Here is a 13,896-nt window from a genome sequence, read left to right on the forward strand (position 1 = left end):
TAAATAATTTTTTTTCTTTCTGAACAGCCAGGTGTCCAAGAACACAACACAGTAGGATGCATATTAAAAGACACGCCTTTAACCGTTGCTGTGTTGAAGTGTCTAATAATAATGTCTATATTTTCCTGACGTGGATTTCCTGGCTAATCCTAACCTGGTGCTCTGTATTTGTTCAGGATATTGACTCATCAGAAGATAGCAGTGGAAGTCTTGATCACTGCAGTGATTCAGATTTAAGGCTGGTGCATTCTGCTAGCTCAGTGCCCCAGGCTAGCTTCCTGTTAAGTGCTGATATTGGCTAGGGAGAGCTAGTGAATGTGCAGTATGTGAACCAACTTCTCCAGGGCATATTGGGTGGTTAATAATTTCTGCTACATTTGGTATTTAATTTGAATTATTTTATTTTATTTTATTTTATTTTTATTTTTTTTTAAGTGTGCTGGTTTGCCAGTATGACAATCTGTGATTGTTTCTGCTGCTTTAAAAGGTGTTTTCTCAGTCATGTATCTGTGTTTTTATTATTATTATTATTATTATTTTAATTTAAAAAGGGATGCAACTACATATGCTTAAAAGCTTTAAACAAATCACACCTAAAGTGTACACAATAAGCTAAATATAGCTAGTTACTGTAGATACTTATGTAGTTAGGTAGGATACTCAGAGACTAAAATACAATTCATATCTACTTGTCTTAAATGCAGACAGTTTATTAGCATTTAGCTAAACACAGTGATATTAGACTATTAAAGAGAGGAATCTTATTCTTCTTTAGGCTGGTCCAAATAGGGGTCCCCACAGAGGATTATCTGTCTCCATACCACTCTACGTCTGCCTCTTTCAAACCACCTATCTGCATGTCTTCTCTCACAACATCCATAAACCTCCTCTTTGGCCTTCCTCTTTTTCTCCCTTCTGGCAGCTCTATCAACATACCCAATGTCCCTCCACTGCACATGTCCTTCTCAATCGCGCCACTCTCACTTTGTCCCAAAAACGCTGTACATGTGCGGCCCTTTAATAAACGAATAATTAATCCTGTCCATCCTCTTTGTTGTCACTCCCAATGAAAATCTCAGCAACTTCAGCTCTGCTAGCTCCAGCTCCACCTCTTGTCTTTTACTCAGTGCCACTGTCTCTAAACCATACAACAGAGCAGGTCTCACCACAGTCTTATAAACTTTCCCTTTCACTCTTGCAGATACTCCTATATCACAAATCACTCCTGCCACTCTTCTCCACCCACTCCACCCTGCATACAGGAAAGGGCATAGAGTCGATCATTGATGCAGCCTCGAACTATTCCTACTGCACACTTCACTGCTGTCACACTGTCCTCATACATGTCCTGCACCACCCTCACATACTTCTCTGCCACACCTGACTTCCTAATACAATACCACAACTCCTCTCTCGACACTCTGTCGTACGCTTTCTCTAGATCCACAAACACAAAATGCTCTTCTATGCATGAAACAATCTGCATCCTTTATTGCATTAACTTGCAGCACATCCTTTCCAGCTCGCTCCCTCTGCCTGGTCAATCAGTACAAATCCTTTTCTTATTTCTTTAGTGTCCAACTTCTCATACAGCTCCTCATATGCCTTTTCCTTTGCTTTTGCCCTCTTCACCTGCTGCCACATCTCCTTTTACTTCTGCCTACTTTTCTCATCTCTATGCCGATCCCAATTCTGTTTTGCCAACCTCTTTCTCCTAAAACTTTTCTGCACTTTCTTATTCCACCACCACGTCTCTTTGTCTTCTTTTCCCTTTACAGATGTCACACCAAGTACCTTTTTAGCTGTCTCTCTTATCAGATCTGCAGTAGTTGCCCAATCATCCAGCACCTCTTCACCACCACCGAGCCCCTGTCTGACCTCTTCTCTGAATCTCATACTACATTCTTCCTCCTTCAGTTTCCACCATCTTATTCTTTTCATAGTCCTCACTCTCCTCTTCTTCTTATTCACCTCCAAAGCCATCCTACAGACCACCATCTGAAGCTTTCTAGCTACACAGTCCCCTGCCAACACCTTACAGTCTCCAATCTCCTTCAGGTTTCATCTTCTGCATAGCATATAGTCCACCTGTGTGCACCTTCCTCCACTCTTATAAGTCACCCTATGATCCTCCTTCCTCTTAAAATAAGTGTTCATCACTGCCATTTCCATCCTTTTAGCAAAATCTAACACCATCTGCCCTTCCATATTCCTATTTCCTATTTCTCTTTCCATCCACACCATGATACAACAGTTTAAACCACCTCGATTGTTCTTGGCCTTACTCCCTTTCCACTTGGTCTCCTGAACACACAACATTTCTCCTCTCCATCATATCAGCTAACTCTCTCCCTTTACCAGTCATATTATCAACATTTAAAGTGCCCACCCTAACCTCCACTCTCCTACACTTCTCCTTTTCCTGCTGTCTCTGTAATCGTCTTCCTCCTCTCCTTCTCCTCATTCGTCCAACAAAAGCCCAATTTGTACCCTGTTGGCTAACAATATCAGTGGCGGTCGTTGGTAACCCGGGCCTCGACTGATCCGGTATACAATTCTGGTTTTTGATCCGCAAATTTGATGTGGCACGTGTGATGCTCTTCCTAACACAACCCTCCCCATTTATCCGGGCTTGGGACCGGCACTGAGTGCACTGGCTTGTGCAACCCTAATGGCTGGGTTAGATTAGTTAAGAGAAGGATATTCCTAATAATTCACACATCTATGGGTTTTGAAAGCTGGTACTTATTCTACATTGTCATTCCACAAATATAATTTTAGTGAATTAAAACTAAATATTAAGGATCGGTTATAGACATTGTACTTTAATATTCTCTGAATAGCTTTAATTTGATATGTCACAAACACATTCATACATTCATTCATAATGCAACCAACAATGTGTATTTTTCTTTGTAATATACAGCAATGTACTATAGCATTCAGAAACAATTAACAGCTTTTTAGCAGAGACAAAAGTAGCACTGTAGACAAGCTCTTTGCCCTTATTATTTCTCTCCTCTTTTCTGCGCAAGCCTGGTCCCTGGTGCATGAGGTATAAATAGATGTGTTGATTGCTTAACACATAATTTATATATTTTTAGTTTTTTTTTTTGCATGTGAACCCACTAGACAGCTATGTGTAATCAAAAATTAGAAGAGTACTAGAAAAGAGAATGTGGTTTGAAAATGTGATTAAAATGTTGTTTGTTGCTGTACTGTTTCTTATTGTGCCTTCCCACTATGCTTCTTTTTCTTCCTGCAGTTTTTCTTACCACAACCGCTTTGCTTTCCTGTTACACTATTACCTCCCTTATATCCCCACAGTTGACTGATGATTACAGTTATGGTTGACAGCTCTGCAATAAAGAATTAATGAAATCCTGAGATCTGCAGGCCATCATGCTTGACCTTTCACAAGTCGCAGTTCAGAGGCTTTTCTGTGGCCGGGCACATTTTTAAAGTACAATATGTTCCTCTACATTAAGTACTGACCTGTCTTTAATGTTTAAATAAAAGGTTAGTTACTTGCCATTGTCAAGCATCTACAAGCTTTTCCACATTGCCTCTATTTCAATTATAAAGAGAAATTACCTGAGGTCAGGGAAGCTAGTGCACTTTATGTCTACTAAAAATAATCCCTCCTTTTGAAAACAGAAGATGACTAACAGGACCACATACTATCTATTTGCCATCTCATCAAATACACTATACAGCCAGCATTTGGTAGATACCTGAGCATCGCATTTATATGTGGGCCTTCCCCAAAGTGCTATCACAAAGTGAAGCACAGAATTACATAAGATGTTTTTGTATGCTGTAGATTTCGCTTCAGTGGAACTAAAAAGCCTATTCCTGTTTTAGCTTGACAGTGTGAGCTCCATAAAGAAATGGTTTGTCAAGTTTGGAGTGGAAGAACTAATTTGCCTGCACTGAGCCCTTATCGTGACTCCACTGAAAATATTTCAAATAAACTGGAATGGGAACTACTCCTCAAATATCCTTTCTCGACATCACTGATGCTCTTGTGACTGAATGAGCAAATCCCTACAGCCACAATCCCAATACAGTATGTCTGTGTTGGGTGGGAAAAAATTAAAACCTTGCAACATAACTGCAGTATAAATAAGAAAAAGAAACAAACACAAATCTTAAATAATTTAGGAGTAGTATTTTTTAAAGTTATATGGACAGAACACTAATATTGTACAAAATGGAAATTTTGCCCAAGAACTATACACTTTTGTGACTCCTGTTTACACCTTGTAAAAAAAATATAGAGGTTTTCATTCATCGATGTCCACTCTCAATGATGTCTACATTTGACAAAAGTCTCATGGCAAAGGGAGTGTCTATTTATTTTAAACCTGCTCTGTGCCGTATTTGGTGATAGGCTAATAAAGGTCACATATCTCCCTGGCAACCTGAACTGGCTGACAACTTCTAATATTTTAATACCAGAGCTGCTTTGCATGAAGTCAAACATGTTAATTAAACTGTCTCCTCAACATGGGCTCTCAATACATCTCTAATTGTAATCTGACTTTCAGGTATAAAAAATAGATCACTTTTGTAATAATAATTAGTTTTAGTACGGTTAGAGCAAAAGTAAAAATAATGAAATAGGATGGTCGAGTTGAGCAAATATGTAACGCTTGTACTCTGTTTTATTCTGGGCTATCATTCTTAAAAGCTTTTCTTCTTTAAAAAGTTTTGTTGTCAAGTTCCTATTATAATAAAGAAAATAATCGGTAGTCCACACAATCCGTAAACCACCTGAATGTTTACAGACCTACTTTTATTAATGAAACATATTGAATATTTAGTGAAAGTGCCTCACAAGCTGAAACTAAATGGTTTAAATCAAAAGCAATGAGTCATCAAATCCAGTATTCCATACAATCTGTACTGCTTATAGAAGCTACCACTAAGCATTCCTCACTGTAATTCTCTCTGTGAAGCTTTTTAAATTGGTACATTGGCTTACTTAATAAGACATGTGAAATAAACACAAGCTGCTTCATCAAGCGTCTCAACCTAATTGTAGACTCCTGCTGATGCAGCAATTCACACTATTGAGTTGCAGTTCTTGTGATTTTTTTTTAGATTTGTTAACCTGCTCATTGCCCTTCTGCCCATTGATCAAACATATGTCAGACTTCAACAATACTAATTTGTTTGTTTGGCGAAAAACCATGCCTCATCTTTCCATGCTCCTTTTGTCTGGTATTGTGTTCCAAATTTATGGAGTGAGATAAAAATAGCTTTCTTCCACACAAGTTCAGTGGAGATGGATCATTAGAAAACCTGTCAGAGGAGCCTTACTGCTGCTGGGTGTGGAAATCATATCTGATAGTGAATATTGCACTGTACACGATCAGACATAATGTTAAGCCACTGGCAGGTCAACTAAATAATAAAAATGTTCTTCTTACGGTGGCATCTATCAAGGGGGGATATATTAGGCATCAAGTTACAAGCTGATGTTACAAGCAGTGACAAGTGGGCAACTAGAGCAACTTTAACCAATAGTCAAACTTTGATGGCTAGACAACTGGGTAAATGCATCTACAAAACAACATGTCCCATAGGTTTTTCCAGTGTATGCAGTGGTTGGTATATACCTAAAGTAGTTTAACTTGTGAACAAGTGACAGGGTCATGTTCATCCAAAGCCTATGGATGCACCATTTCTTCAAATGTACCATATATGAGAACACACTTTCATTGGTCTATGAGGAGTATATGCATTAATAAATCAGAGCTGTATTAGTGGCACAAGAGTAACTACACATTTTTATGCAGGTGATATTAATGCTATGACTGTTCAGTGTACGTGCAACATACATAGTCTATGAGTGTTCATGTTTTGGGCAAGCATCTGGAAAAGAAAGGAAATCAAGTTTTTCTACTGACTTTGTGTCTTTATATGTCTTTCCATACACACACACACACACACACACACACACACACACACACACACATGCAATTAATCGTCTCACCAATGTTTTTGGATGCCTCACCCATGTTATGCCATCTAGTAATTTTTCAAGTGTGTGACTCTGTATATGTGTGTGTAGTTGTTCTCTAATCTTCAAGCTACTGATTATGGGTTTTCCCTAATCAGTCCACCTTTACTTGATACTCCCACTTTTGTATGTTTTTATTCAAAAATTTCATATTTAATAAAAGAAATTACACAAAATAAATTCTCAGTAAATACTATAAATAATCTGGTAACTACAGTAAAACTAATTGGATGGTTATGTAATGGAAATGTGGAGAATCCTGAACCTATCACTTGGAGAGTTTATGGCGTTGCACATTTACATGCACATATAATCTCTCCCCGAAACCATGGCAACAGATTGATTTCTGAAGTGAGTTTTCAAAATTTCCAGGTTCACATTTACCGAAGCATAATTTGTTGTGGAAAATGGCATTTATTGAATCATTTTTTTTTTTATTCTGCTTAGTTTCCAAATATCAAGCATACAAATCTGAATTATAAATTATATTAATGTACGAAGGCTAGGTGTATAACTCAGTTTTCATAGTGTCTCTAAATGTTTCTTTTGCCTCGAGTGATCATTGCAGTGGTTTTAAGTTCCAGTATTTGACTTTTAGAGGACAGAGTGTGCCCATCTTCCATCAGTCTATGAGTGGAAAAGTATTGGTTGTCTATGGGATAAGATGGCACTTGGATTTAGAAACTGTGAAAGAGTTGACTGCGGTTGAAATCAAAACCTTTAATGGACATGTCACTAAACAACAGAAGTGTTTCTGCTGAGTCATATCTCTTTTTCTGTGTGTTTGTAAAATGTGTTGTGCATGTGCATGTGTTTGTATGGTCATGGGAAATCATTTATGTATTAAAAAAAATGTTTTGCCTCTATTAATGGCAAGTGTTTTTCTATTTATGATGTTTGCATCGTGAAATTTATATTACAAAATAATAATCCATGGGATTGCTTGCCCTGGCTTGCTGTGCTTATACAGTATGCTTTGCACGTATGTATGTCATCTATATGCAGTCTCTTGTATTGGAATAAGTATTGGACATGCAATTACAAAGATAAAGTCTTATGTGTATTTACGTCCCAAAAAAGTGCATCTAATGCACAGCAGCTAAAAGTAGGATTTCTTGCACATTGTGAAGCAGCTCAGTCATATTATATGCATAAAAAAAACTCAAATATGTTTTTAGTTTCTACAATGTGCTTCTACATCATTGCATAATGTGCCCCATGTGTGGACAAATTGGTGTAAATTGAAAATAACATGCTGCAAAGCACAGTTCTCACATCACCTTTTTGATGATGAAAAATCACTCCTGTAGAGAATTCTGTCTCCTGTATGTATTTTGGGAGGTGATAACTCTACAGTAATGCCAAAAGGTTGACAGTGAGAGTTATGGATAGACCATATTGTACCTTCGCTGGCTTTGGCACAAAGTCGAGCTTAATTAATTGCACTATTAAATATTCATATAGGCTGAAAAATGAATGCAGAGGAATCTGTGGATGAGATAAAAGGTGGTTTCAGTCCTGCTCACCCACAATTAAGCACATAGAAACAAGCAAGCTGTTGCCCCGGTGCTATTAAACCTGCTGCTGACACTTTTATTGCTTCATGTCCACTACGCAGAGAGCAGAGCACGAGACTGGGGGCTTGTTTGTCAACATAAGCAGTAAAATCAATGGCATAACTCTGGCACCAGGCTTTTACCCTCACTCTTTCCCACACATAAAAACACGTGGTTTAATGCTGCTTAATCAGTTATATGTATTTGGATGCTAAAAAAATCAACCAGAGCTTGAGGTATATAATAATATGTATAGGGTTTGTGTTAAAGTAAAATAAGCCATCAAATAACCCTGTGAAATGATATCACTGCAATTATTGTTTTACACTCAGTAAAATTAACTTTGTTTGCTGTATGCCCTGCATTTATTTGCCATGAGGACATGAGGTGCAAAGAGGATCTTATAGAAGCCATTTTTACCCTTTTGTATGAGGGCAAATGGAGGTGAGAATATCCAGGAGGATCATGTTCGGCTCATAGAATTTGTTCAGACTATGGATTGTTTCATGTCATTGAGTAATAATGAAGAAACATGGCTAGTATTAAGTTTACTGATGTAGTCTGTGATGTAGTCTGGAATGTCTAAATTTTAAACATTCATCACATTGATTTATATATGCAAGCTCCATATATGCAGTAAAATACTTACCAAGCACCAGAAATAGTTGGAAAAAAGACACAAATTTGCATTCTAAATATATAAACCTTCAGATAATTACTAATGACCCAGATGCAGCACTTGAATTATGTCAGTGTATTTTGTGTTTGGTTTAGCACACACATTACCAAATCCACATCCAAATGAATCCAAAATAATATAAAACATAAATCTTTCTCTATGATTTGGCCTTCCTTTCAAACTGACACAACGCTTATGTCCAGCCATAAATTAAGTGAAAATTTATTTAAAAAGTAAATTAAATTAAAAACGTTCTTTCAAGTGGATCCTTTTTTTAAATGCTGATTTTATGTTGTAGTGTGAACTAAGACTACTTGTGTGGACAGCGATATTCAAAAACAATGACGTATTTTAGGTATGGTATGTGACACATTTAAAACAAGTTAGATGGTAGAAGATGCCGTACTGCGGTGGTGTGCCTGCTATTCGGTTTGATAGAGTTGTTAAAAATTATTGTCACTTTGTACAGCCTTCAGATTGCATTTTTCAAAGAGGACACAATGTTTCCTCACAATCACATCAATTGAAAGAGTAAATAAATTCCTGATGGAAATGATGCAGGCAAACGCTTCTTATGTTTTTATGCATGCGCAAAATAGGGATGTTAAAGTTTTTAGACGTTTTAGTGTGGACAAGCAATTTCAGGAAAAAAGTTCTAAAATGTAGATGAAGAGCATTTTAAAACAAAACAGTTTTCAGATCTATCCAGATTTATGTTAATAAAGCCCCAATTTATAAAATGGGGCTTTAAAACTATAAAACTATTACCACAGTAAGAGGCCTTTTTTTTCAAATCTTCTACCTATAATAAAAATGACTATCATGTAATGCAAATACTACACCACTTTATTATAACTGTGGGAATGACAGGTCTGTACTCCATTTTTTACTTTAGGGAGATTATAAAAAAGTGTTTAAAAGCATTAGTGGTTTAAGTAAATTTACTGTATGACAATAATAAACTTATCTCTTATGGTGAAGCAAGTGCTACGAACACCTCTGGAGCTTGACTCTAAGGCCGCTAAGGGATACTCGAGTGCATTACTTTGAATTCATCATCAAGCCATTTTGCAATTAGCTTAATGTGGAAATTATATGATGACACTTACTTAGAACACACAGAAGAGTAAAGGATATTGTCTATTCCATCCCACTTCTATATAATTTGCATTAGAGTACTGTGCCTTTGTCCTACTTAATAAGGTTATTACACCATCATTACAAACTACTGGGCAGGGCTCTGACCACATCTATTATGACTTTTCCCCCAATAAACTCAGTAAGTGAATGACATCACCTATAAAGCCTAAATCTTTCTAAACCCAATATTCTCAGCTTCTTGTGACCCACATATATTCTCACATATTCCCTGTGTGCAAACACTTGATACAGCTCACCAGATAATTAGCAAGCTGTTGATAAACTGGACTTGGGTTGTAACTTGAAACTGTGTAGCACTTTTGAGTATCCCTGGGCTAAATAAATATCAGGCTGAAAGCAAACAGCATGCAGCACATCAGTTTACACAACCTACTATATTTTGCCCCTAAATGTGGAACATATTGAAACCACATAAACAAATCCTAACAGGTACATACCTTTGCCGCAAGAGAAGAGCTGGGTTTCTCTAAGAGATCCCAAAGTTTCTTGCGCTTCTCTGTGCAGCATGTGTTATCAAACTCCTCGCCCTCACGTTCCCTCATGGACTCAGCTTCACGTTTCAGCTCTTCGTTCATTTGCTCCTTCTTCTGGTGATAGCGTGCTTGGCAGCATGACTCCAAGTAGATCTCATCAATACCCCAGAAGTCAAGCTCCTGGCTGTACGACAGTGCACACATCTCCTCCATCATATGCAGCTTACCCGTGCGGTAAAAGTTCAGAATCGATGTAAATGCACCTGGGTGCCTGTCAAAGAAGTATTCATTCTCCTCCAGGCTATAGTCATCACACACTTCCATGATGGCCTCGTGTGTGTTACAGTCACGCAGCTTGCCAAGGCGTGTACGTGGCAGTCGATCGAGCGTCCTCCACAGCACCTCATGCAGGAGGCCGCCAACATTTAGGCGCACACGCCGTGAGCTCGCTTTGCTCCGGATGATCTCCACCGGCTCAGGTGGCACAGTGGAGGCAGAGCGTGACCCGGTCTTAATCATTTCCTATCCCCTTAGCGATCCCTCCTTACCCAAAAGATTAACAGTTGGACGTGTCTGAGAGAACTACCGCCTAAATCTGCTTCTCTTCTCCTTCATTCTTCCAGCTGCAAAAAAGAACTAATGTGTAACAGACTAAAACCCAAATCTGAACGTGAAGAACGAGGAAACAGCTCAAGGGCCATGTTGGTTATCCGCTAATGAGAACGTCTGGCTCGGTGATAATCCCCTCTTTGTGGAGCGCAGTGAACTTGCCTTAGGAGCGATCGCTGTCCAGTGCTGAAACCAGAAAAAGCGTTTTATTCTCGGCAACGCGTCTCCACTTGTCTGGTACTAAACCAGTTTTTAGAAAACAAACCTAAACACGAACTTCAGACGCTCTTTAAAGAATGTATGAGTCCCAGTTTGACATTTAAAGGTGTTCCACTGTCTTACTCATCGCTCCTAAAGCGATCAAGGCCCTATACTGGCTCAGATAAGCAGGTTATGTTTATAATTCACCAGAGATTAACGACTCGGCGATTTGGAAACGGAAAGCTGCTCGCTGGTTTGGAAAACTGCGCAAACATTTGACATCATTTTACTAATAGAATCGTTTGTATAGAAATAATGACAAATATTTTAAATTTGAAGCGCAAAATCACGAATGTGAACAGAATTAGTTTTATGAAACGTATTTTATCTGCCTAAAAGTTCTAAAATATGTCTGTTTGCTAATTAGCTGCTCTAAAAAACTACTTATGGTCTAAAATAAAGTGCATAATTATTGTAACATACTATAAACAAAAAGACCCCTCACTATGTTACGTGTTTGAAAGGAAAGTGTTTGCTTATATTTTCAAACAAAAATTAAGTACAAATGTAAAATAGAAAGTTATATGTAAAATAATTAAAACTACCTGCAAAGCCAAGGTAGAGAAATGTGAAAGCGCGAGACAAGGCGACTCACTCGGTCAGGTTGAAGGCGTCAGCGGAAAAGCTTCAGTCCGTCTCCAGGCAGGAGAAGGAGGCTGCGCTTTCTCTCTCTCTCTCTCTCTCTCTCTCTCTCTCTCTCTCTCTCTCTCTCTCTCTCTCTCTCTCTCTCTCTCTCTCTCTCTCTGAGCTATTCCTCTGGTTTTCCTTCGGTTTCCGGAGCATCGCCTCCTCCACGGCATGCTCGAGCACACAGAACTCTGACTCGCTGCTCCATTTAAACTTGATTTTTATAAACACTTAACACCAACAAGTAGTTCACTTTATGAAACGCGTTCGCGCGAGCGCTTTTTCCACCTGCTAATCAAGACTGCGCGCGCATAACGGCAGTAGCTTCCGCTCCGTTACATCTGCAGAGGGGCGGAGGGCTACAGCAACACCAAACGCACACCCTCTCCCCACTCTCACTCTCTGTGTCTTTCTCTCTCTCTCTCTCTCTCTCTCTCTCTCTCTCTCTCTCTCTCTCTCTCTCTCGCTCGCTCTCTCTTTCTCTCTCACACACACACACACACACACACACACACTGCTCTTCTTTCGTACCCACACTGCTTCTTTTTTTCTTTTCCCTCTAGTTCTTTTTGTGCCACGACACTGGGACCTAAATCTATTGTTGCTTAAGGGATTGATCTTTCGGCTGAATCTTGCTTAACTGTGACCTGTTTGTTCTGTATTTATCGATACATATTCTGTATATATACAGTATATATACAGTACAGACCAAAAGTTTGGACACACCTTCTCATTCAAAGAGTCTTTATTTTCATGACTATGAAAATTGTAGATTCACACTGAAGGCATCAAAACTATGAATTAACACATGTGGAATTATATATGTCATATTGTAGGTTCTTCAAAGTAGCCACCTTTTGCTTTGATTACTGCTTTGCACACTCTTGGCATTCTCTTGATGAGTTTCAAGAGGTAGTCACCTGAAATGGTCTTCCAAAAGTCTTGAAGGAGTTCCCCGAGAGATGCTTGGCACTTGTTGGCCCTTTTGCCTTCACTCACTTTGTCCAGCTCACCCCTAAACCATCTCGATTGAGTTCAGGTCCGGTGACTGTGAAGGTCAGGTCATCTGGCGCAGCACCCCATCACTCTCCTTCTTGGTCAAATAGCCCTTGATGCCTTCAGTGTGACTCTACAATTTTCATAGTCATGAAAATAAAGAAAACTCTTTGAATGAGAAGGTGTGTCCAAACATTTGGTCTGTACTGTATATATTTTAGTTATCTGTATATAACAAGATTATATTAGTTCCAGCATGCCATTGGAAGATCTTGAGTGGCCTGCTGTAGAGCTCTGACCTCAATCCTAATGAACACATTAAAATGCTGACTTCACCCGGCCTTCTCACCCTACATCAGTATCTGACTTTGCTAACACCCTTCCACTCGCCTCTCCACAACCACACTCTATAATCTAGTGGAACATCTTTCCAGAAGAGTATAAGTTATGAGAACAGCAAATGGGCACTAAATGTGGAATGGGTTGTTCAATAAGCAAACATGAATCTTATGGCCAGGTGTGCAGAAACGTTTGTCTTTTTTATACAGTACCAGTCAAATGTTTGGACACACCCTTTCCTGCAATATTATTTCTTTCTTTCTTTCTTTTTTTTCACAGCGTACATTAATACTAAAGACATCCAAACTGTGAAAGAACATGTATGAAATGGTGTAGTAAACAAAGAAAATGCACACGCTTGCCATTCTCTCGTTAGATTCAAAGGCAGCCTAACTATCAAATACTATGATTAAAAAGGTCTCATTAGGTTGTGTTGTGTTGGTGTGGGGGTGCTTTGCAGTTGACACTGTTGTTGACTTAGTCAAAATTGATGAAAAACTTAACTAGTTTGTCTACCACAACATTTTGCAGCATGTCATCCTATCTGGTTTGTATATAGTGGGACTATCATTTGTTTACCACCAGGACCATTATCAGAAACACACCTCTATGTTATGTAAGAGCAATTTGCCCAAGAGGCGAGAATAGTGGAGTACTGCAGCAGATAACATGGCCTTCAAATTCACCTAATCTTAATCCAATTTAGATAGTTTGGGAAGAGCAAAAAAGCAATAGTAAGCACAAGCAAAGGCCATTTAAAGAGATAACCAACTAATATTATAAACTTTTGACTGGTAGTGTACATACATACATACATACATGCATACATACATACATACATGTTGTAGGGTATGTAATAAAGAATTTACCCTACAAACAATGTGCTTGCTTTTTTGTAATATTAGGCAAAAATAATACATGTCTCTCTGAATAAAAAATGTGAAACTATACTTGTTGCTTTTCTTGTTTACTTGTACTGAAGAACCACTGATGTACCTTTACTAACTTAATTTACAAGACATGTGTGCATTACATGTATCTTAGAAAAAAAGGATTGATAGACCGTTATTATTGGCAAAAAGGCTGTACTTGATCGAATCCTAGCAAAAGGAATATTTTGTAAAAACTTTCCTTGAAGTAAACTAATAATTAAAAATTTTAAAGACT

The 13,896-nt window shown here is 38.4% G+C and overlaps 1 protein-coding gene across 2 annotated transcripts in view; it reads right to left on the reverse strand.

Moving 5' to 3' along the window:
* LOC310714850 (potassium voltage-gated channel subfamily B member 1-like) overlaps positions 1–11,928 on the reverse strand; it is a 43,359-nt gene extending 31,431 nt beyond the window's left edge. Inside the window, exons 1-3 of one of the 2 annotated variants that reach the window (XM_083520842.1) lie at positions 11,884–11,928; positions 11,313–11,832; positions 9,862–10,692 (exon numbers count right to left, since the gene is read on the reverse strand). In XM_083520842.1, coding sequence (XP_083376968.1) covers positions 9,862–10,416 — 555 coding nt within the window. In that variant the 5' untranslated portion in view covers positions 10,417–10,692; positions 11,313–11,832; positions 11,884–11,928. Of the gene's footprint in view, positions 1–9,861; positions 10,693–11,312; positions 11,833–11,883 lie in introns of those variants that run through there. The other variant, XM_083520841.1, reaches the window with a different exon arrangement.
* Between the last annotated feature and the right edge of the window lie 1,968 nt (positions 11,929–13,896).

The sequence above is a fragment of the Silurus aristotelis genome (genome assembly GCF_946808225.1).
Source record: "Silurus aristotelis genome assembly, chromosome: 2".
In the NCBI taxonomy this organism is placed as follows: Eukaryota; Metazoa; Chordata; class Actinopteri; order Siluriformes; family Siluridae; genus Silurus; species Silurus aristotelis.